At 49.1% G+C, this 24,294-nt stretch overlaps 1 protein-coding gene across 1 annotated transcript in view; it reads right to left on the minus strand.

The window, feature by feature from the left end:
- Positions 1 to 7,647, minus strand: part of slc7a10a (solute carrier family 7 member 10a) — a 97,440-nt gene extending 89,793 nt beyond the window's left edge. The window contains exon 1 of the mRNA XM_090223377.1: positions 7,399 to 7,647. Within this exon, the coding sequence (XP_090079503.1) occupies positions 7,399 to 7,558 (160 nt within the window). The 5' untranslated portion in view covers positions 7,559 to 7,647. The remainder of the gene's footprint in view (positions 1 to 7,398) is intronic.
- Between the last annotated feature and the right edge of the window lie 16,647 nt (positions 7,648 to 24,294).

The following is a 24,294-nucleotide window of genomic DNA, read 5'->3' on the forward strand; positions in this document are numbered from 1 at the left end:
ACTGAGGTCTGCTACTACACTGTGTAACCCTGGACTAACACTGAGGTCTGCTACTACACTGTGTAACCCTGGCTAACACTGAGTTCTGCTACTACACTGTGTAACCCTGGCTAACACTGAGGTCTGCTACTACACTGTGTAACCCTGACTAACACTGAGGTCTGTTACTACACTGTGTAACCCTGGCTAACACTGAGGTCTGCTACTACACTGTGTAACCCTGACTAACACTGAGGTCTGCTACTACACTGTGTAACCCTGGATAACACTGAGGTATGTTACTACACTGTGTAACTCTGGCTAACACTGAGGTCTGCTACTACACTGTGTAACCCTGACTAACACTGAGGTCTGCTACTACACTGTGTAACCCTGGACTAACACTGAGGTCTGTTACTACACTGTGTAACCCTGGACTAACACTGAGGTCCGTTACTACACTACGTAACCCTGGCTAACACTGAGGTCTGTTACTACACTGTGTAACCCTGGCTAACACTGAGGTCTGCTACTACACTGTGTAACCCTGGACTAACACTGAGGTCTGTTACTACACTACGTAACCCTGACTAACACTGAGGTCTGCTACTACACTGTGTAACCCTGGCTAACACTGAGGTCTGCTACTACACTGTGTAACCCTGGACTAACACTGAGGTCTTATACTACACTCTGTAACCCTGGACTAACACCGAGGTCTGCTACTACACTACGTAACCCTGGCTAACACTGAGGTCTGCTACTACACTGTGTAACCCTGGACTAACACTGAGGTCTGCTACTACACTGTGTAACCCTGGACTAACACTGAGGTCTGCTACTACACTGTGTAACCCTGGCTAACACTGAGGTCTGCTACTACACTGTGTAACCCTGGCTAACACTGAGGTATGTTACTACACTGTGTAACCCTGACTAACACTGAGGTCTGCTACTACACTGTGTAACCCTGGCTAACACTGAGGTCTGCTACTACACTGTGTAACCCTGACTAACACCGAGGTCTGTTACTACACTGTGTAACCCTGGAATAACACTGAGGTCTGTTACTACACTGTGTAACCCTGGCTCTGTGTCTGAGGTCTGCTACTACACTGTGTAACCCTGGCTCTGTGTCTGAGGTCTGTTACTACACTGTGTAACCCTGGACTAACACTGAGGTCTGTTACTACACTGTGTAACCCTGGACTAACACTGAGGTCTGCTACTACACTGTGTAACCCTGGACTAACACTGAGGTCTGTTACTACACTGTGTAACCCTGGACTAACACTGAGGTCTGTTACTACACTACGTAACCCTGGCTAACACTGAGGTCTGTTACTACACTGTGTAACCCTGGCTAACACTGAGGTCTGCTACTACACTACGTAACCCTGGCTAACACTGAGGTCTGCTACTACACTGTGTAACCCTGGACTAACACTGAGGTCTGCTACTACACTGTGTAACCCTGGACTAAACATTGAGGTCTGTTACTACACTATGTAACCCTGACTAACACTGAGGTCTGCTACTACACTGTGTAACCCTGGACTAACACTGAGGTCTGTTACTACACTCTGTAACCCTGGACTAACACTGAGGTCTGTTACTACACTGTGTAACCCTGGACTAACACTGAGGTCTGCTACTACACTGTGTAACCCTGGACTAACACTGAGGTCTGCTACTACACTGTGTAATCCTGGCTAACACTGAGGCCTGCTACTACACTGTGTAACCCTGGCTAACACTGAGGTCTGCTACTACACTGTGTAACCGTGGACTAACACTGAGGTCTGCTACTACACTGTGTAACCCTGGACTAACACTGAGGTCTGCTACTACACTGTGTAACCTGACTAACACTGAGGTCTGCTACTACACTACGTAACCCTGGACTAACACTGAGGTCTGCTACTACACTACGTAACCCTGGACTAACACTGAGGTCTGCTACTACACTACGTAACCCTGACTAACACTGAGGTCTGTTACTACACTGTGTAACCCTGACTAACACTGAGGTCTGCTACTACACTGCGTAACCCTGACTAACACTGAGGTCTGTTACTACACTACGTAACCCTGACTAACACTGATGTCTGCTACTACATTGTGTAACCCTGGACTAACACTGAGGTCTGTTACTACACTGTGTAACCCTGGACTAACACTGAGGTCTGTTACTACACTGTGTAACCCTGGACTAACACTGAGGTCTGCTACTACACTGTGTAACCCTGGCTAACACTGAGGTCTGTTACTACACTGTGTAACCCTGACTAACACTGAGGTCTGCTACTACACTGTGTAACCCTGACTAACACTGAGGTCTGTTACTACACTATGTAACCCTGGGCTAACACTGAGGTCTGTTACTACACTACGTAACCCTGACTAACACTGAGGTCTGCTACTACACTGTGTAACCCTGGCTCTGTGTCTGAGGTCTGCTACTACACTGTGTAACCCTGGCTAACACTGAGGTCTGCTACTACACTGTGTAACCCTGACTAACACTGAGGTCTGCTACTACACTGTGTAACCCTGGACTAACACTGAGGTCTGCTACTACACTGTGTAACCCTGGCTAACACTGAGGTCTGCTACTACGCTGTGTAACCCTGGCTCTGTGTCTGAGGCTGGCTGAGGTACCCATCCCTTCCACGTCCACAACATCCTCATCTGATCCAACAACAGCTGTCAAAGCAAAGACCCCGGCAAGACATCCAATGTGTCCCAAATGGCACCCTATTCACTATATAGGGCCCATAGTGCTCAGGTCAAACGTAGTGCACTATATAGGGGCCCATAGGGTTCACGTCTAATGTAGTGCACTACATAGGGAACAGGGTACCATTTGTGACACAGCCATCACTGGCCATTTCAGAGGGAAGTTTTAAAGAACGGAACAAGAGAAGAAGTAAGTAGATAATAGGGGGGGGGGGTCTAATTGGTAGTCATCCCACTGTAAACAGTTTGTCTGATGTGAGACAGCGAGGGCTCTGAGCTCCAACGAGGCCCAGCGAAGCACGCCATCCATCACAGCGCCTCTCTGGAAACAAACAGCTCTGTAAATGTAATGATGCTCCAGTGAAATAACTCTGAACCGTAGATTTCCTCCTGTCACTTCTGATCTGGGGAGAGTACGGTGAGGAGAGAGAGAGGAGAGGGGAGGAATGGGGAGGGGAGGAGAGGGGAGGAGAGGGGAGGAATGGGGAGGGGGGAGAGGGGAGGAATGGGGAGGAGAGGATAGGGGAGAGAGGGGAGGAGAGGGGAGGGGATGGGAGGGGAGGAGAGGGGAGGAGAGGGGAGGAATGGGGAGGAGAGGAGAGGGGAGGGGAGGAGAGGGGAGGAGAGGGAGGAGAGGGGAGGAACGGGGAGGAGAGGGGAGGAGAGGGGAGGAACGGGGAGGAGAGGGAGGAGAGGGGAGGAACGGGGAGGAGAGGAGAGGGGAGGAGAGGAGGAGAGGGGAGGAGAGAGGAGGAGAGGGGAGGAACGGAGAGGAGAGGAGAGGGAGGAGAGGGGAGGAACGGGGAGGAGAGGGAGGAGAGAGAAGAGAGGGGAGGAGAGAGGAGGAGAGGGGAGGAACGGGGAGGAGAGGAGAGGAGAGGAAGGGGAGGATGTTACATAACGCTCTTGTGTTTTGTTTTTGTGTGTCTTCACAAATTGTTGTATCGGAATGGAGATTTAATGGGTGACCCAAAAACGCTTGGTTCAGATCTGAGGTCTATAGTACTGATGGCTGGGGAGCCTGGCTCAGATCTGATGGCTGGGGAGCCTGGCTCATATCTGATGTCTATAGTACTGATGGCTGGGGAGCCTGGCTCAGATCTGATGTCTATAGTACTGATGGCTGGGGAGCCTGGCTCAGATCTGATGTCTATAGTACTGATGGCTGGGGAGCCTGGCTCAGATCTGATGTCTATAGTACTGATGGCTGGGGAGCCTGGCTCAGATCTGATGGCTGGGGAGCCTGGCTCAGACCTGATGTCTATAGTACTGATGGCTGGGGATCCTGGCTGAGAAGCAGTACTTAGTGGGACAGTTGAGGAAGGAGATAGAAAACCAGGAAGAGGAGAATTGTTGTTGTGGTCCAATCATCATCCTCCTTTGTGTCTGAAGCTGTGTTGAGGACTTCAGATGAGAAGGAGGTGAATGAGTGGATGCTAGCTGAGCCTGGGTAGAGGCGGGCGAAGCCTATAGATTCACATCACAGCCTATAGGGTTAAACTACATTCTGTAATCATAGCTTCCTGTTCAAGCACAAGCATGCTACACCACTTCCTGCCTCTGACTTCGAAGATGAGGCCCTTCAATCAGAGAAGGGAAAGGTTGACCTGTATATCTGCTACGGAGATGGAGAGAGAGAGAGAGAGAGGAGAGTCACATGACACTGCTCTCCTGCAATCTGCCTTCTGCAGTTGCATTAGAAGAGGTTTTCAGTAGAGAAGAGGTTCTTAGGTCCAATCTGTTTACAGAACGGGCAGAGAGAGTAGTGACCTTTACAGTCTGCCTTCTGAAACCAGCATCACAGAGATGACTTCATTTTGTTTGCGAGTGGCGCAGCAGTCTAAGGCGTCACTACAGACCCCTGGTTCGATCCCGGGCTGTATGGTGCCACTGTATTAGGAGCACTGAGACACTGTCCTTAATGCATGGTGCTACTGTATTAGGAGCACTAGGAGCACGGAGACACTGTCCTTAATGCATAGTTCTACTGCATTAGGAGCACTAGGAGCACTGGGACACTGTCCTTAATGCATGGTGCTACTGTATTAGGAGCACTAGGAGCACTGGGACACTGTCCTTAATGCATGGTTCTACTGTATTAGGAGCACTAGGAGCACTGAGACACTGTCCTTAATGCATAGTTCTACTGCATTAGGAGCACTAGGAGCACTGGGACACTGTCCTTAATGCATGGTGCTACTGTATTAGGAGCACTAGGAGCACTGGGACACTGTCCTTAATGCATGGTGCTACTGTATTAGGAGCACTGAGACACTGTCCTTAATGCATGGTGCTACTGTATTAGGAGCACTAGGAGCACTGAGACACTGTCCTCAATGCATGGTGCTACTGTATTAGGAGCACTAGGAGCACTGAGACACTGTCCTTAATGCATGGTGCTACTGTATTAGGAGCACTGAGACACTGTCCTTAATGCATGGTGCTACCGTATTAGGAGCACTAGGAGCACTGAGACACTGTCCTTCATGAATGGTGCTACTGTATTAGGAGCACTGAGACACTACCCATAATGCACTTGACCTTGTCCAAAAGATATCCTTCCCAGATAATGTAAAGATAAAAAAAATAAAACCGCTCCCAATGTTGGGTTAGTAAATCCCCTCCAGCCAGTAAACACCAGCCATGTGATTAGCTGAGGTAAAGGGGAATAAGTAGCGTGGGTGGAACAGGGGATTATATAGTGGACCAGAACGTGGCATAAATCCACTACTCAGAAATAGGGGTCAACATACCACTTTCACAATACTCAGAAGTATCTTGGCAAGCAGACAAAACATGAACTGTGACAAGCTCTACTCTGAATTAAAAGGAGTCTGGCCAGTCTGTCACACAATGGGGTGGAGAGGGTGTTCTGTAGAGGGGAGAGGTGTTCTGTAGTGGTGGAGGGGGTGAGGATGGTGTTCTGTAGTGGAGAGGGTGTTCTGTAGAGGGGGAGGGGGGGAGGATGGTGTTCTGTAGAGGGGAGAGGTGTTCTGTAGTTGGGGAGGGGGGGAGGATGGTGTTCTGTAGTGGAGAGGGTGTTCTGTAGTGGCGGAGGGGGGGAGGAGGGTGTTCTGTAGTGGCGGAGGGGGGGAGGATGGTGTTCTGTAGTGGAGAGGGTGTTCTGTAGTGGCGGAGGGGGGGAGGATGGTGTTCTGTAGTGGAGAGAGGGTGTTCTGTAGTGGGGGAGGGGGGGAGGATGGTGTTCTGTAGTGGAGAGAGGGTGTTCTGTAGTGGAGAGAGGGTGTTCTGTAGTGGAGAGAGGGTGTTCTGTAGTGGAGAGAGGGTGTTCTGTAGTGGAGAGAGGGTGTTCTGTAGTGAGTGAACGTGAGTGGCCTTGCCAAAGCCCAGACTTGAATCGCATTGAAAATCCATGGAAAGACTTGAAGATTGCTGTTCACCACCAATCCCCATCTAACTTAATAACAGAGCTTGAGAAAATCTGCAAAGAAAAATGAGAGAAAATCCCCAAATCTAGATGTGCAAAGCTGATACAGACAACCAAGATGACTCACAACTGATAGAAATACCCTAGATGACTCAAAGCTGTAATTGCCGCCAAAGGTGCTTCTACAAAGTATTAGGGGTGTGAATACTTATATAAAATGTAAATATTGCTGTATTTCATTTTCAATAAATCTGAGAAAATGTCATTGCGGTGGTATTGTGTGTAGATGGGTGAGAAAAAAATTATATTTAATCAATTTTAAATTCAGGCTGTAACAACAAAATGTAGATAAGTGGGAAATTGTGTTCAATGATAAATACAATGTCTAAAGTGTGGAATAATACGTGTTTCAATAACATTAGGATACTTTTCAAATAATACACCTAAATATGATATTTGATCAACAAAGACCTTTAACGTTTATCAGAGACCGTATGGGTTTAAAGCGCCAACAGCTAAATTGAACACGGTCCCTAAGTAGATGTATCCCTCCAGATCAGGGGACCATTCATAAAGTCCGCCGGCGTGTTATACAGTACGCTTGCCTGGTCGACTTGGTCGACTTGGCCAAGCACCACATTGAGATCAGCGGAGAGATATCCAGCCACGTAAGCATTGTCTGTAACAGTAGAGTAGCCCTGAAGTCCCGTACTTACACCTCTCATATGATGCAACATCGTCAGGAGGTTTCCCTTACGTCGACCAGAACTTGTAGCCTATTCAGAGATACTCTGATATTCAGAAGCAGGTAACGTTACCATTCAAACTATAGCCTCGGTGGTAACGATTAGACTTCATCAACCACTAAACGTGTCTGTGCGTAATGTTACGGCACATAGTTAGTTGATTTCTCCGTGGACAATTATATATCTGTAATAGCGTAGACTAAACAACGGGATGTCAACGACATAACTAGAACCAAATCCGCGTGTCTGAATGTAGCGGAAGAACAGAAACCAGATAAGAGTCTATACTACTAGAACCAAATCCGCGTGTCTGAATGAAGCGGAAGAACAGAAACCAGATAAGAGTCTATACTACTAGAACCAAATCCGCATGTCTGAATGAAGCGGAAGAACAGAAACCAGATAAGAGTCCATACTACTCTCCTTTAATCCTCAATAGACCGTGAGACAGTCAACCACATTTCCACAGCCTTGCTACTCTTTCAAAAGCCACTGTGTTCACATCATAAGAAGTAGGCTATAATAAACGCTGTTTATTTTTCTCACCAATAATAATGGCACATGCGCTGAGGAGTCCGATTTCTTTTTTAAGCGTGACTCTATCTGACGGCGAGTCACTCTTATCCTTTCCATTGAGTTCCATCATGGGCTGTTGCGCCTGATCCGTCTCAGCGCAGCTCTTCCGACTCCTCTCTGTCCCGTCCATGTCTGAGGCGCGCAACTATAAAACTGCCTCACTCAGTTCCTTCGCCTGAGCTCATATACAGCATCGACGCACGCCAAGTTTCGGTGGACACCACACGCATGCGCGGCGGTAGGACAGTGTGCTTGATTCAAATAGCATGCAAATAGTCAGTGGTGTAAAATACTGCAAAGTACTGAAGCCTTTTTGGGAGGGGGGTATATGTACTTTACTATGTCATTATCTTGGGAGGGGGGTATATGTACTTTACTATGTCATTATCTTGGGAGGGGGGTATATGTACTTTACTATGTCATTATCTTGGGAGGGGGGTATATGTACTTTACTATGTCATTATCTTGGGAGGGGGGTATATGTACTTTACTATGTCATTATCTTGGGAGGGGGGTATATGTACTTTACTATGTCATTATCTTGGGAGGGGGGTATATGTACTATTTCATTATCTTGGGAGGGGGGTATATGTACTTTACTATGTCATTATCTTGGGAGGGGTATATGTACTTTACTATGTCATTATCTTGGGAGGGGGGTATATGTACTTTACTATGTCATTATCTTGGGAGGGGGGTATATGTACTATTTCATTATCTTGGGAGGGGGGTATATGTACTTTACTATGTCATTATCTTGGGAGGGGGGTATATGTACTTTACTATGTCATTATCTTGGGAGGGGGGTATATGTACTATTTCATTATCTTGGGAGGGGGGTATATGTACTTTACTATGTCATTATCTTGGGAGGGGGTATATGTACTTTACTATTTCATTATCTTGGGAGGGGGGTATATGTACTTTACTATGTCATTATCTTGGGAGGGGGGTATATGTACTTTACTATGTCATTATCTTGGGAGGGGGGTATATGTACTTTACTATGTCATTATCTTGGGAGGGGGGTAGATGTACTTTACTATGTCATTATCTTGGGAGGGGGGTATATGTACTTTACTATGTCATTATCTTGGGAGGGGGGTAGATGTACTTTACTATGTCATTATCTTGACTACTTTTACTTCACTACATTCCTATAGAAAATTCTGTATTTTTTACTCCATACATTTTCCCTGACACCCAAAAGTACTCGTTGTATTTTGGATGCTTAGCAGGGCAGTATAATGGTCCAATTCACACCCATATCAAGAGAATATCCTTCTTCGTCCCTACTGTCTGATCTGGAGGACTCACTAAACAGAGAACATCCCTGGTCATCCCTACTGTCTCTGATCTGGAGGACTCACTAAACAGAGCACATCCCTGGTCATCCCTACTGCCTCTGATCTGGAGGACTCACTAAACAGAGAACATCCCTGGTCATCCCTACTGTCTCTGATCTGGAGGACTCACTAAACAGAGCACATCCCTGGTCATCCCTACTGCCTCTGATCTGGAGGACTCACTAAACAGAGAATATCCCTGGTTATCACTACTGCCTCTGATCTGGAGGACTCACTAAACAGAGAACATCCCTGGTCATCCCTACTGCCTCTGATCTGGAGGACTCACTAAACAGAGAACATCCCTGGTCATCCCTACTGTCTCTGATCTGGAGGACTCACTAAACAGAGAACACTCCTGGTCATCCCTACTGCCTTTGATCTGGAGGACTCACTAAACAGAGAACATCCCTGGTCATCCCTACTGCCTCTGATCTGGAGGACTCACTAAACAGAGAACATCCCTGGTCATCCCTACTGCCTCTGATCTGGAGGACTCACTAAACAGAGAACATCCCTGGTCATCCCTACTGTCTCTGATCTGGAGGACTCACTAAACAGAGAACATTCCTGGTCATCCCTACTGCCTTTGATCTGGAGGACTCACTAAACAGAGAACATCCCTGGTCATCCCTACTGACTCTGATCTGTAGGACTCACTAAACAGAGAACATCCCTGGTCATCCCTACTGCCTCTGATCTGGAGGACTTACTAAACAGAGAACATCCCTGGTCATCCCTACTGCCTCTGATCTGGAGGACTCACTAAACAGAGAACATCCCTGGTCATCCCTACTGTCTCTGATCTGGAGGACTCACTAAACAGAGAACATCCCTGGTCATCCCTACTGCCTCTGATCTGGAGGACTCACTAAACAGAGAACATCCCTGGTCATCCCTACTGTCTCTGATCTGGAGGACTCACTAAACAGAGAACATCCCTGGTCATACCTATTGCCTCTGATCTGGAGGACTCACTAAACAGAGAACATCCCTGGTCATCTCTACTGCCTCTGATCTGGAGGACTCACTAAACAGAGAAGATCCCTGGTCATCCCTACTGCCTCTGATCTGGAGGACTCACTAAACAGAGAACATCCCTGGTCATCCCTACTGCCTCTGATCTGGAGGACTCACTAAACAGATAACATCCCTGGTCATCTCTACTGCCTCTGATCTGGAGGACTCACTAAACCGAGAACATCCCTGGTCATCCCTACTGCCTCTGATCTGGAGGACTCACTAAACACACATGCTTTGTTTGTAAATTTAGTTGGAGTGGTGGAATGATGGAGTGTTGGAGTGTTGGAGTGATGGAGTGTTGGAGTGTTGGAGTGATGGAGTGTTGGAGTGATGGAGTGTTGGAGTGATGGAGTGTTGGAGTGTTGGAGTGTTGGAGTGATGGAGTGTTGGAGTGATGGAGTGTTGGAGTGATGGAGTGTTGGAGTGATGGAGTGTTGGAGTGTTGGAGTGATGGAGTGTTGGAGTGTTGGAGTGATGGAGTGATGGAGTGATGGAGTGTTGGAGTGATGGAGTGTTGGAGTGTTGGAGTGTTGGAGTGATGGAGTGTTGGAGTGATGGAGTGTTGGAGTGATGGAGTGTTGGAGTGTTGGAGTGATGGAGTGTTGGAGTGTTGGAGTGGTGGAGTGATGGAGTGTTGGAGTGTTGGAGTGTTGGAGTGTTGGAGTGATGGAGTGTTGGAGTGATGGAGTGTTGGAGTGATGGAGTGTTGGAGTGATGGAGTGTTGGAGTGTTGGAGTGATGGAGTGTTGGAGTGTTGGAGTGATGGAGTGGTGGAGTGTTGGAGTGATGGAGTGTTGGAGTGATGGAGTGTTGGAGTGTTGGAGTGTTGGAGTGATGGAGTGTTGGAGTGATGGAGTGTTGGAGTGTTGGAGTGATGGAGTGTTGGAGTGTTGGAGTGATGGAGTGTTGGAGTGATGGAGTGTTGGAGTGATGGAGTGTTGGAGTGTTGGAGTGATGGAGTGTTGGAGTGATGGAGTGTTGGAGTGTTGGAGTGATGGAGTGTTGGAGTGATGGAGTGTTGGAGTGGTGGAGTGTTGGAGTGGTGGAGTGATGGAGTGTTGGAGTGTTGGAGTGTTGGAGTGTTGGAGTGATGGAGTGATGGAGTGTTGGAGTGTTGGAGTAATGGAGTGATGGAGTGTTGGAGTGATGGAGTGGTGGAGTGTTGGAGTGATGGAGTGTTGGAGTGATGGAGTGATGGAGTGATGGAGTGTTGGAGTGGTGGAGTGTTGTAGTGGTGGAGTGATTGAGTGTTGGAGTGATGGGGTGTTGGAGTGGTGGAGTGATGGAGTGTTGGAGTGCTGGAATGATGGAGTGATGGAGTGTTGGAGTGATGGAGTGTTGGAGTGTTGGAGTGATGGAGTGTTGGAGTGGTGGAGTGTCGGAGTGTCGGAGTCGTGGTGTGTCGGATTGTCGGAGTGTCAGTGTTTTGGAGTGGTGGTATGTCGGAGTGTTGGAGTGTGGAGTGGTGGAGTGGTGGAGTGCTGGAGTGTTGGAGTGTCGGTGTTTTGGAGTGTTGGAGTTGTGGTGTGTCGGAGTGTTGGAGGGTGGAGTGGTGGAGTGTTGGAGTGATGGAGTGTTGGAGTGATGGAGTGCTGGAGTGATGGAGTGTTGGAGTGGTGGAGTGTTGTAGTGGTGGAGTGATTGAGTGATGGGGTGTTGGAGTGGTGGAGTGATGGAGTGTTGGAGTGATGGAGTGTTGGAATGATGGAGTGATGGAGTGTTGGAGTGATGGAGTGTTGGAGTGTTGGAGTGATGGAGTGTTGGAGTGTTGGAGTGTTGGAGTGGTGGAGTGTCGGAGTGTCGGAGTGGTGGTGTGTCGGAGTGTCGGTGTTTTGGAGGGTTGGTGTGTCGGAGTGTTGGAGTGTGGAGTGGTGGAGTGGTGGAGTGATGGAGTGTTGGAGTGTCGGTGTTTTGGAGTGTTGGAGTGGTGGTGTGTCGGAGTGTTGGAGGGTGGAGTGTTGGAGTGATGGAGTGTTGGAGTGGTGGAGTGTTGGAGTGATGGAGTGGTGGAGTGTCGGAGTGGTGGAGTGTCGGAGTGTCGGAGTGGTGGTGTGTTGGAGTGTCGGAGTGTGGAGTGTCGGAGTGTCGGAGTGTCGGAGTGTCGGTGTGTTGGCGTGTCGGAGTGTCTGTGTTTTGGAGTGTTGGAGTGGTGGTGTGTCGGAGTGTTGGAGTGTGGAGTGGTGGAGTGGTGGAGTGTTGGAGTGGTGGTGTGTCGGAGTGTTGGAGTGTGGAGTGGTGGAGTGGTGGAGTGATGGAGTGGTGGTGTGTCGGAGTGTTGGAGTAAATATTATTTTTTTTTAAATGGTGCCGTCTGGTTTGATTAATATAAGGAATTTTAAATGATTTATACTTTTACTTTTGATACTTAAGTATATTTTATAATTTACATGTACTTCTGATATTTACATACATACTTTTACACTTTTACTTAAGTAGTAATTTACCAGGTGACTTTCACTCAAGTAGTATTTTACCAGGTGACTTTCACTCAAGTAGTATTTTACCAGGTGACTTTTACTCAAGTAGTATTTTACCTGGTGACTTTCACTCAAGTAGTATTTTACCGGGTGACTTTCACTCAAGTAGTATTTTACCAGGTGACTTTCACTCAAGTAGTATTTTACCGGGTGACTTTCACTCAAGTAGTATTTTACCGGGGGACTTTCACTCAATTAGTATTTTACCGGGTGACATTCACTCAAGTAGTATTTTACTAGGTGACTTTCACTCAAGTAGTATTTTACCGGGTGACTTTCACTCAAGTAGTATTTTACTGGGTGACTTTCACTCAAGTAGTATTTTACTGGGTGACTTTCACTCAAGTAGTATTTTACTAGGTGACTTTCACTCAAGTAGTATTTTACTGGGTGACTTTCACTCAAGTAGTATTTTACTGGGTGACTTTCACTCAATAAGTATTTTACCGGGTAACTTTCACTCAAGTAGTATTTTACTGGGTAACTTTCACTCAAGTAGTATTTTACCAGGTGACTTTCACTCAAGTAGTATTTTACTGGGTGACTTTCACTCAAGTAGTATTTTACTGGGTGACTTTCACTCAAGTAGTATTTTACTGGATGGCTTTCACTCAAGTAGTATTTTACCGGGTGACTTTCACTCAAGTAGTATTTTACTAGGTGACTTTCACTCAAGTAGTATTTTACTAGGTGACTTTCACTCAAGTAGTATTTTACTAGTTGACTTTCACTCAAGTAGTATTTTACTAGGTGACTTTCACTCAAGTAGTATTTTACTGGGTGACTTTCACTCAAGTAGTATTTTACTGGGTGACTTTCACTCAAGTAGTATTTTACTAGGTGACTTTCACTCAAGTAGTATTTTACTAGGTGACTTTCACTCAAGTAGTATTTTACTGGGTGACTTTCACTCAAGTAGTATTTTACTGGGTGACTTTCACTCAAGTAGTATTTCACTGGGTGACTTTCACTCAAGTAGTATTTTACTGGGTGACTTTCCCTCAAGTAGTATTTTACTGGGTGACTTTTACTCAAGTAGTATTTTACTGGGTGACTTTTACTCAAGTAGTATTTTACTGGGTGACTTTTACTCAAGTAGTATTTTACCGGGTGACTTTCACTCAAGTAGTATTTTACTGGGTGACTTTCACTTTTACTTTGTGTAATTTTCTAATAAGGTATTTTTTTTAAAACTTTGACTCAAGTATGACATTTGGGTACTTTTTCCACCGCTGCAAATAGTCCCTTTGTCTGGTGGAGAGCTGTGGTTCTGACCCGTGAGCAGGTCACTGCCCACCTGCTCACAGTGTGACTAGAGTACAGGTGTTTTAGTCCCTTTGTCTGGTGGATGGCTGTGGTTCTGACCCGTGAGCAGGTCACTGCCCACCTGCTCACAGTGTGACTAGAGTACAGGTGTTTTAGTCCCTTTGTCTGGTGGAGAGCTGTGGTTCTGACCCGTGAGCAGGTCACTGCCCACCTGCTCACAGTGTGACTAGAGTACAGGTGTTTTAGTCCCTTTGTCTGGTGGATGGCTGTGGTTCTGACCCGTGAGCAGGTCACTGCCCACCTGCTCACAGTGTGACTAGAGTACAGGTGTTTTAGTCCCTTTGTCTGGTGGAGAGCTGTGGTTCTGACCCGTGATCAGGTCACTGCCCACCTGCTCACAGTGTGACTAGAGTACAGGTGTTTTAGTCCCTTTGTCTGGTGGAGAGCTGTGGTTCTGACCCGTGAGCAGGTCACTGCCCACCTGCTCACAGTGTGACTAGAGTACAGGTGTTTTAGTCCCTTTGTCTGGTGGAGAGCTGTGGTTCTGACCCGTGAGCAGGTCACTGCCCACCTGCTCACAGTGTGACTAGAGTACAGGTGTTTTAGTCCCTTTGTCTGGTGGAGAGCTGTGGTTCTGACCCGTGAGCAGGTCACTGCCCACCTGCTCACAGTGTGACTAGAGTACAGGTGTTTTAGTCCCTTTGTTTGGTGGAGAGCTGTGGTTCTGACCCATGAGCAGGTCACTGCCCACCTGCTCACAGTGTGACTAGAGTACAGGTGTTTTAGTCCCTTTGTCTGGTGGAGAGCTGTGGTTCTGACCCGTGAGCAGGTCACTGCCCACCTGCTCACAGTGTGACTAGAGTACAGGTGTTTTAGTCCCTTTGTCTGGTGGAGAGCTGTGGTTCTGACCCGTGATCAGGTCACTGCCCACCTGCTCACAGCGTGACTAGAGTACAGGTGTTTTTGTCAGAATTTCCAATGAATTTATAGAAAATGAATCAAAAGCCATGATATAATGTTGTATAATGTGGCTTCTAAGTAGGACATTATTTTGCAGATATCAAATGGTGATAAGATACGGTAGAACTATTGTTTGTTGTCATGTTGCATTATATTTGCCCAACCGCTACTGAAATGAAAAGGTAATGTCCCACGACAGGAAATGTTGTTTGTGAGGAACATCTACTCGGGCGTGTAACCTGATGAGTTGACTGATGACGTCACATCAATACTGACTCAAACCAGGGGGGTGTCCCAAATGGCACCCTTTTGCCCCATAGGGCATGTGAGAGTGTTGTAACTGTATGACAGCAGGTAGCCTAGCGGTGAGAGTGTTGTAACCTGTATGACAGCAGGTAGCCTAGCAGTGAGAGTGTTGTAACCTGTATGACAGCAGGTAGCCTAGCGGTGAGAGTGTTGTAACCTGTATGACAGCAGGTAGCCTAGCGATGAGAGTGTTGTAACCTGTGTGACAGCAGGTAGCCTAGCGGTGAGAGTGTTGTAACTGTGTGACAGCAGGTAGCCTAGCGGTGAGAGTGTTGTAACGGTATGGCAGCAGGTAGCCTAGCGGTGAGAGTGTTATAACTGTATGACAGCAGGTAGCCTAGCTATCCTACTGTACCTCTGAAACCTACATCAGTGTGTTAGCTAGCTAGCTGTGAAGTGAGCTGATGGTATGTTTCTTACCTGTATGCCCCCCCACCCCACCCCCTCTGTTCCTCCTCCCCCCCAGCCCCCACCCCCTCTGTTCCTCCTCCCCCCCAGCCCCCACCCCCTCTGTTCCTCCTCCCACCCACAGCCCCCACCCCCTCTGTTCCTCCTCCCACCCACAACCCCCCATCCCCTCTGTTCCTCCTCCCACCCTCGGCCCCCCATCCCCTCTGTTCCTCTTTCCCCCCCGCCCAAACCAACTGTCAACTGTGAGTCTGGTGTTTCCATAAACATCCCTATCTCATAAGGACAAACAAAAAGGCAGGTATGAGGTTTATTTTGGGCTTTGGAAATCCTCCAGGCACTGTATGTCTGACAACAGATGACAACAGCAGTCAGCCAGACAGATATACACCCATTAGGCTCATAACGTTATGTTCTTCAACAATCAATAGTGTATTAGGTTAATTGAAATGAAATTGAACATCACAAAATTTATGATTTAGCATACACCTATTATCCAGAGTGATTTACAGTTAGTGAAATCATCTTAAGATAGCGGAATAACCACGTATCTCAGTCAGAGTAAATAAATAACATAACATCTCAATAAAGTATCATATCAGCAGATTAGGCTAGTAGGGAAGTAAGGTCAAGTGAGAGTGGTGGAGGATTATATAAGATACTCTTTGAAGTGGTACGGGTTTAGGACAGAGTGCTCAGGTTGGGATGTGACCATAGTCTGAAGGTACGGGTTTAGGACAGAGTGCTCAGGTTGGGGTGTGACCATAGCCTGAAGGTAGGGGTTTAGAACAGAGTGCTCAGGTTGGGATGTGACCATAGCCTGAAGGTAGGGGTTTAGAACAGAGTGCTCGGGTTGGGGTGTGACCATAGTCTGAAGGTAGGGGTTTAGGACAGAGTGCTTGGGTTGGGATGTGACCATAGTCTGAAGGTAGGGGTTTAGAACAGAGTGCTCAGGTTGGGATGTGACCATAGTCTGAAGGTAGGGGTTTAGGACAGAGTGCTTGGGTTGGGATGTGACCATAGTCTGAAGGTAGGGGTTTAGGACAGAGTGCTTGGGTTGGGATGTGACCATAGTCTGAAGGTAGGGGTTTAGAACAGAGTGCTCAGGTTGGGATGTGACCATAGCCTGAAGGTAGGGGTTTAGAACAGAGTGCTCAGGTTGGGATGTGACCATAGCCTGAAGGTAGGGGTTTAGAACAGAGTGCTCAGGTTGGGATGTGACCATAGCCTGAAGGTAGAGGTTTAGGACAGAGTGCTCGGGTTGGGATGTGACCATAGCCTGAAGGTAGAGGTTTAGAACAGAGTGCTTGGGTTGGGGTGTGACCATAGCCTGAAGGTAGAGGTTTAGAACAGAGTGCTCAGGTTGGGATGTGACCATAGCCTGAAGGTAGAGGTTTAGAACAGAGTGCTTGGGTTGGGATGTGACCATAGTCTGAAGGTAGGGGTTTAGAACAGAGTGCTCGGGTTGGGATGTGACCATAGTCTGAAGGTAGGGGTTTAGAACAGAGTGCTCAGGTTGGGATGTGACCATAGCCTGAAGGTAGAGGTTTAGAACAGAGTGCTTGGGTTGGGATGTGACCATAGTCTGAAGGTAGGGGTTTAGAACAGAGTGCTCGGGTTGGGATGTGACCATAGTCTGAAGGTAGGGGTTTAGAACAGAGTGCTCAGGTTGGGATGTGACCATAGCCTGAAGGTAGGGGTTTAGAACAGAGTGCTCAGGTTGGGGTGTGACCATAGCCTGAAGGTAGGGGTGTAGAACAGAGTGCTCAGGTTGGGGTGTGACCATAGCCTGAAGGTAGAGGTTTAGAACAGAGTGCTCAGGTTGGGATGTGACCATAGCCTGAAGGTAGGGGTTTAGAACAGAGTGCTCAGGTTGGGATGTGACCATAGCCTGAAGGTACGGGTTTAGAACAGAGTGCTCAGGTTGGGGTGTGACCATAGTCTGAAGGTAGAGGTTTAGGACAGAGTGCTTGGGTTGGGATGTGACCATAGTCTGAAGGTAGGGGTTTAGAACAGAGTGCTCAGGTTGGGGTGTGACCATAGTCTGAAGGTAGAGGTTTAGAACAGAGTGCTCAGGTTGGGGTGTGACCATAGTCTGAAGTTAGAGGTTTAGGACAGAGTGCTCAGGTTGGGATGTGACCATAGTCTGAAGGTAGGGGTTTAGAACAGAGTGCTCAGGTTGGGGTGTGACCATAGTCTGAAGGTAGGGGTTTAGAACAGAGTGCTCAGGTTGGGGTGTGACCACAGTCTGAAGGTAGAGGTTTAGGACAGAGTGCTCAGGTTGGGGTGTGACCATAGTCTGAAGGTAGGGGTTTAGAACAGAGTGCTCGGGTTGGATGTGACCATAGTCTGAAGGTAGGGGTTTAGAACAGAGTGCTCAGGTTGGGGTGTGAACATAGTCTGAAGGTAGGGGTGTAGAACAGAGTGCTCAGGTTGGGATGTGACCATAGCCTGAAGGTAGGGATTTAGAACAGAGTGCTCAGGTTGGGGTGTGACCATAGCCTGAAGGTAGGGGTTTAGAACAGAGTGCTCGGGTTGGGATGTGACCATAGCCTGAAGGTAGGGGTTTAGAACAGAGTGCTCGGGTTGGGGTGTGTTGAAGGTAGGGGTTTAGAATAGAGTGCTCGGGTTGGGGTGTGACCATAGTCTGAAGGTAGGGGTTTAGAACAGAGTGCTCGGGTTGGGGTGTGACCATAGTCTGAAGGTAGAGGTTTAGAATAGAGTGCTCGGGTTGGGATGTGACCATAGCCTGAAGGTAGGGGTTTAGAGTGCCCCTCTGTTCCTCCTCCCACAAAGCCCTGAGAGGGTGGAGATGAGGATCTGATAGAGCCTGAGACTCCCAGCCCTGAGAGGGTGGAGAGGAGGATCTGATAGAGTCTGAGACTCCCAGCCCTCAGAGGGTGGAGAGGAGGATCTAATAGAGCCTGAGACGCCCAGCCCTGAGAGGGTGGAGAGGAGGATCTGATAGAGCCTGAGACTCCCAGCCCTGAGAGGGTGGAGAGGAGGATCTGATAGAGTCTGAGACGCCCAGGCCTCAGAGGGTGGAGAGGAGGATCTGATAGAGCCTGAGACGCCCAGCCCTGAGAGGGTGGAGAGGAGGATCTGATAGAGCCTGAGACGCCCAGCCCTCAGAGGGTGGAGAGGAGGATCTGATAGAGCCTGAGACGCCCAGGCCTCAGAGGGTGGAGAGGAGGATCTGATAGAGCCTGAGACGCCCAGCCCTGAGAGGGTGGAGAGGAGGATCTGATAGAGCCTGAGACGCCCAGGCCTCAGAGGGTGGAGAGGAGGATCTGATGGTTCATGGTGTCCAAGGCAGCGGATAGATGTAGGAGGACGAGAACAGAGGAGAGAGAGAGTCAGCTCTGGCAGAGCGGAGAGCCTCCGTGACAAAGAGAAGCGCAGTCTGGGTTGAACAACCGGTCTTGAAGCCTGACTGGTTAGAGTCAGTTCCAAAACGCTGCAGGAGACCAAGAATTTCACACGTGTTGTCCAAGCAGGGAACACTAAATTAGAAGGGTTACAGCCAGGGGGTTGGGGAGCGTCTGTAAAAACTACAGGGTGAAGAGGGAACAGGGACAGAAAACAAACGTATTGTTGACAAAACAACTAAATGTATTACAACAACAAAGAAGTTACTGCAAACAACAACACATTATTTTCCCACTGTGACATCATCACGACAGAACAGCGGAATGTATACTGCTTTTTATTGGAATGCCGTGATGCTGTTTCCTCTTCTGTCTGAGGTGGTGCTGTTTCCTCAACTGTCTGAGGTGGTGCTGTTTCCTCAAACTGTCTGAGGTGGTGCTGTTTCCTCTACTGTCTGAGGTGGTGCTGTTTCCTCTACTGTCTGAGGTGGTGCTGTTTCCTCTACTGTCTGAGGTGGTGCTGTTTCCTCTACTGTCTGAGGTGGTGCTGTTTCCTCAAACTGTCTGAGGTGGTGCTGTTTCCTCTACTGTCTGAGGTGGTGCTGTTTCCTCTACTGTCTGAGGTGGTGCTGTTTCCTCTACTGTCTGAGGTGGTGCTGTTTCCTCTTCTGTCTGAGGTGGTGCTGTTTCCTCTACTGTCTGAGGTGGTGCTGTTTCCTCTACTGTCTGAGGTGGGGCTGTTTCCTCTTCTGTCTGAGGTGGGGCTGTTTCCTCTTCTGTCTGAGGTGGTGCTGTTTCCTCTACTGTCTGAGGTGGGGCTGTTTCCTCTACTGTCTGAGGTGGTGCTGTTTCCTCTACTGTCTGAGGTGGTGCTGTTTCCTCTACTGTCTGAGGTGGTGCTGTTTCCTCTACTGTCTGAGGTGGTGCTGTTTCCTCTACTGTCTGAGGTGGGGCTGTTTCCTCTACTGTCTGAGGTGGTGCTGTTTCCTCTACTGTCTGAGGTGGTGCTGTTTCCTCAAACTGTCTGAGGTGGTGCTGTTTCCTCTACTGTCTGAGGTGGTGCTGTTTCCTCTACTGTCTGAGGTGGTGCTGTTTCCTCTTCTGTCTGAGGTGGTGCTGTTTCCTCTACTGTCTGAGGTGGTGCTGTTTCCTCTACTGTCTGAGGTGGTGCTGTTTCCTCTACTGTCTGAGGTGGTGCTGTTTCCTCTACTGTCTGAGGTGGGGCTGTTTCCTCTTCTGTCTGAGGTGGGGCTGTTTCCTCTTCTGTCTGAGGTGGTGCTGTTTCCTCTACTGTCTGAGGTGGGGCTGTTTCCTCTACTGTCTGAGGTGGTGCTGTTTCCTCTACTGTCTGAGGTGGTGCTGTTTCCTCTACTGTCTGAGGTGGTGCTGTTTCCTCTACTGTCTGAGGTGGTGCTGTTTCCTCTACTGTCTGAGGTGGTGCTGTTTCCTCTACTGTCTGAGGTGGTGCTGTTTCCTCTACTGTCTGAGGTGGTGCTGTTTCCTCTACTGTCTGAGGTGGGGCTGTTTCCTCTACTGTCTGAGGTGGTGCTGTTTCCTCTACTGTCTGAGGTGGTGCTGTTTCCTCTACTGTCTGAGGTGGTGCTGTTTCCTCTACTGTCTGAGGTGGTGCTGTTTCCTCTACTGTCTGAGGTGGGGCTGTTTCCTCTACTGTCTGAGGTGGTGCTGTTTCCTCTACTGTCTGAGGTGGTGCTGTTTCCTCAAACTGTCTGAGGTGGTGCTGTTTCCTCTACTGTCTGAGGTGGTGCTGTTTTCTCTACTGTCTGAGGTGGTGCTGTTTCCTCTTCTGTCTGAGGTGGTGCTGTTTCCTCTACTGTCTGAGGTGGTGCTGTTTCCTCTACTGTCTGAGGTGGTGCTGTTTCCTCTACTGTCTGAGGTGGTGCTGTTTCCTCTACTGTCTGAGGTGGGGCTGTTTCCTCTTCTGTCTGAGGTGGGGCTGTTTCCTCTTCTGTCTGAGGTGGTGCTGTTTCCTCTACTGTCTGAGGTGGGGCTGTTTCCTCTACTGTCTGAGGTGGTGCTGTTTCCTCTACTGTCTGAGGTGGTGCTGTTTCCTCTACTGTCTGAGGTGGTGCTGTTTCCTCTACTGTCTGAGGTGGTGCTGTTTCCTCTACTGTCTGAGGTGGTGCTGTTTCCTCTACTGTCTGAGGTGGTGCTGTTTCCTCTACTGTCTGAGGTGGTGCTGTTTCCTCTACTGTCTGAGGTGGTGCTGTTTCCTCTACTGTCTGAGGTGGGGCTGTTTCCTCCACTGTCTGAGGTGGGGCTGTTTCCTCTACTGTCTGAGGTGGTGCTGTTTCCCCTACTGTATGAGGTGGTGCTGTTTCCTCTACTGTCTGAGGTGGTGCTGTTTCCTCTACTGTCTGAGGTGGGGCTGTTTCCCCTACTGTCTGAGGTGGGGCTGTTTCCTCTACTGTCTGAGGTGGGGCTGTTTCCTCTACTGTCTGAGGTGGGGCTGTTTCCTCTACTGTCTGAGGTGGGGCTGTTTCCCCTACTGTCTGAGGTGTGGTAGACAGTGGTGCTGTTTCCTCTACTGTCTGAGGTGGTGCTGTTTCCTCTACTGTCTGAGGTGGTGCTGTTTCCCCTACTGTCTGAGGTGGTGCTGTTTCCTCTACTGTCTGAGGTGGGGATGTTTCCCCTACTGTCTGAGGTGGTGCTGTTTCCTCTACTGTCTGAGGTGGTGCTGTTTCCATTACTGTCTGAGGTGGTGCTGTTTCCTCTACTGTCTGAGGTGGGGATGTTTCCCCTACTGTCTGAGGTGGTGCTGTTTCCTCTACTGTCTGAGGTGGTGCTGTTTCCTCTACTGTCTGAGGTGGTACTGTTTCCTCTACTGTCTGAGATGGTTTTGTTTCCTCTACTGTCTGAGGTGTGGTAGACAGTGGTGCTGTTTCCTCTACTGTCTGAGCTGGTGCTGTTTCCCCTACTGTCTGAGGTGGTTTTGTTTCCTCTACTGTCTGAGGTGTGGTAGACAGTGGTGCTGTTTCCTCTACTGTCTGAGGTGGTGCTGTTTCCTCTACTGTCTGAGGTGGTGCTGTTTCCCCTACTGTCTGAGGTGGGGCAGACAGTGGGGCTGTTTCCTCTACTGTCTGAGGTGGGGCAGACAGTGGGGCTGTTTCCTCTACTGTCTGAGGTGGTGCTGTTTCCCCTACTGTCTGAGGTGGTGCTGTTTCCTCTACTGTCTGAGGTGGGGCAGACAGTGGGGCTGTTTCCTCTACTGTCTGAGGTGGGGCAGACAGTGGGGCTGTTTCCTCTACTGTCTGAGGTGGGGCAGACAGTGGGGCTGTTTCCTCTACTGTCTGAGGTGGGGCTGTTTCCTCTACTGTCTGAGGTGGTGCTTTTTCCTCTACTGACTGAGGTGGGGCTGTTTCCTCTACTGTCTGAGGTGGTGCTTTTTCCTCTACTGTCTGAGGTGGTGCTGTTTCCTCTACTGTCTGAGGTGGGGCTGTTTCCCCTACTGTCTGAGGTGGGGCAGACAGTGGTGCTGTTTCCTCTACTGTCTGAGGTGGTGCTGTTTCCCCTACTGTCTGAGCTGTGGCTGTTTCCTCTACTGTCTGAGGTGGTGCTGTTTCCCCTAATGTCTGAGGTGTGGTAGACAGTGGTGCTGTTTCCTCTACTGTCTGAGGTGGAGCTGTTTCCTCTACTGTCTGAGGTGGTGCTTTTTCCTCTACTGTCTGAGTTGGTGCTGTTTCCTCTACTGTCTGAGGTGGGGCTGTTTCCTCTACTGTCTGAGGTGGGGTAGACAGTGGTGCTGTTTCCTCTACTGTCTGAGGTGGGGCTGTTTCCTCTACTGTCTGAGTTGGTGCTGTTTCCTCTACTGTCTGAGGTGGGGTAGACAGTGGTGCTGTTTCCTCTACTGTCTGAAGTGGGGCTGTTTCCTCTACTGTCTGAGGTGGGGCAGACAGTGGTGTTGTTTCCTCTACTGTCTGAGGTGGTGCTTTTTCCTCTACTGACTGAGGTGGGGCTGTTTCCTCTACTGTCTGAGGTGGTGCTGTTTCCTCTACTGTCTGAGGTGGGGCTGTTTCCTCTACTGTCTGAGGTGGTGCTGTTTCCTCTACTGTCTGGGGTGGGGCTGTTTCCCCTACTGTCTGAGGTGGGGCAGACAGTGGTGCTGTTTCCTCTACTGTCTGAGGTGGGGCTTTTTCCCCTACTGTCTGAGGTGGTGCTGTTTCCCCTACTGTCTGAGCTGGGGCTGTTTCCTCTTCTGTCTGAGGTGGTGCTGTTTCCCCTAATGTCTGAGCTGGGGCTGTTTCCTCTACTGTCTGAGGTGGTGCTGTTTCCTCTACTGTCTGAGGTGGGGCTGTTTCCTCTACTGTCTGAGGTGGTGCTGTTTCCCCTACTGTCTGAGGTGGGGTAGACAGTGGTGCTATTTCCTCTACTGTCTGAGGTGGGGCTGTTTCCTCTACTGTCTGAGGTGGTGCTTTTTCCTCTACTGACTGAGGTGGGGCTGTTTCCTCTACTGTCTGAGTTGGTGCTGTTTCCTCTACTGTCTGAGGTGGGGCTGTTTCCTCTACTGTCTGAGGTGGTGCTTTTTCCCCTACTGTCTGAGGTGGGGCTGTTTCCTCTACTGTCTGAGGTGGTGCTGTTTCCCCTAATGTCTGAGCTGGGGCTGTTTCCTCTACTGTCTGAGGTGGTGCTGTTTCCTCTACTGTCTGAGGTGGGGCTGTTTCCTCTACTGTCTGAGGTGGTGCTGTTTCCCCTACTGTCTGAGGTGGGGCAGACAGTGGTGATGTTTCCTCTACTGTCTGAGGTGGGGTAGACAGTGGTGCAGTTTCCTCTACTGTCTGAGGTGGTGCTGTTTCCCCTACTGTCTGAGGTGTGGTAGACAGTGGTGCTGTTTCCTCTACTGTCTGAGGTGGGGCTGTTTCCCCTACTGTCTGAGGTGGTGCTGTTTCCTCTACTGTCTGAGGTGGGGCTGTTTCCTCTACTGTCTGAGGTGGGGCTGTTTCCCCTACTGTCTGAGGTGGTGCTGTTTCCTCTACTGTCTGAGGTGGGGCTGTTTCCCCTACTGTCTGAGGTGGGGCTGTTTCCTCTACTGTCTGAGGTGGGGCTGTTTCCCCTTCTTTCTGAGGTGGTGCTGTTTCCTCTACTGTCTGAGGTGGGGCAGACAGTGGGGCTGTTTCCTCTACTGTCTGAGGTGGGGCAGACAGTGGTGCTGTTTCCTCTACTGTCTGAGGTGGTGCTGTTTCCCCTACTGTCTGAGGTGTGGTAGACAGTGGTGCTGTTTCCTCTACTGTCTGAGGTGGGGATGTTTCCCCTACTGTCTGAGGTGGTGCTGTTTCCTCTACTGTCTGAGGTGGGGCTGTTTCCCCTACTGTCTGAGGTGGTGCTGTTTCCCCTACTGTCTGAGGTGGGGCTGTTTCCTCTACTCTCTGAGGTGGGGTAGGTGGTCTGGTGGATCCAGCTTCCTTTCCTTAACGTTGTTAGTCTGGTAGATTCAGCTTCCTGTCCTTAACGTTGTTAGCCTGGTAGATCCAGCTTCCTGTCCTTAATGTTGTTAGCCTGGTAGATCCAGCTTCCTTTCCTTAACGTTGTTAGCCTGGTAGATCCAGCTTCCTTTCCTTAACGTTGTTAGCCTGGTAGATCTAGCTTCCTGTCCTTAACGTTGTTAGTCTGGTAGATCCAGCTTCCTTTCCTTAATGTTGTTAGCCTGGTAGATCCAGCTTCCTGTCCTTAACGTTGTTAGCCTGGTAGATCCAGCTT

The sequence above is a fragment of the Oncorhynchus mykiss genome, chromosome 26, assembly GCF_057628025.1.
Source record: "Oncorhynchus mykiss isolate SJ-2025 chromosome 26, ASM5762802v1, whole genome shotgun sequence".
Taxonomy (NCBI): domain Eukaryota; kingdom Metazoa; phylum Chordata; class Actinopteri; order Salmoniformes; family Salmonidae; genus Oncorhynchus; species Oncorhynchus mykiss.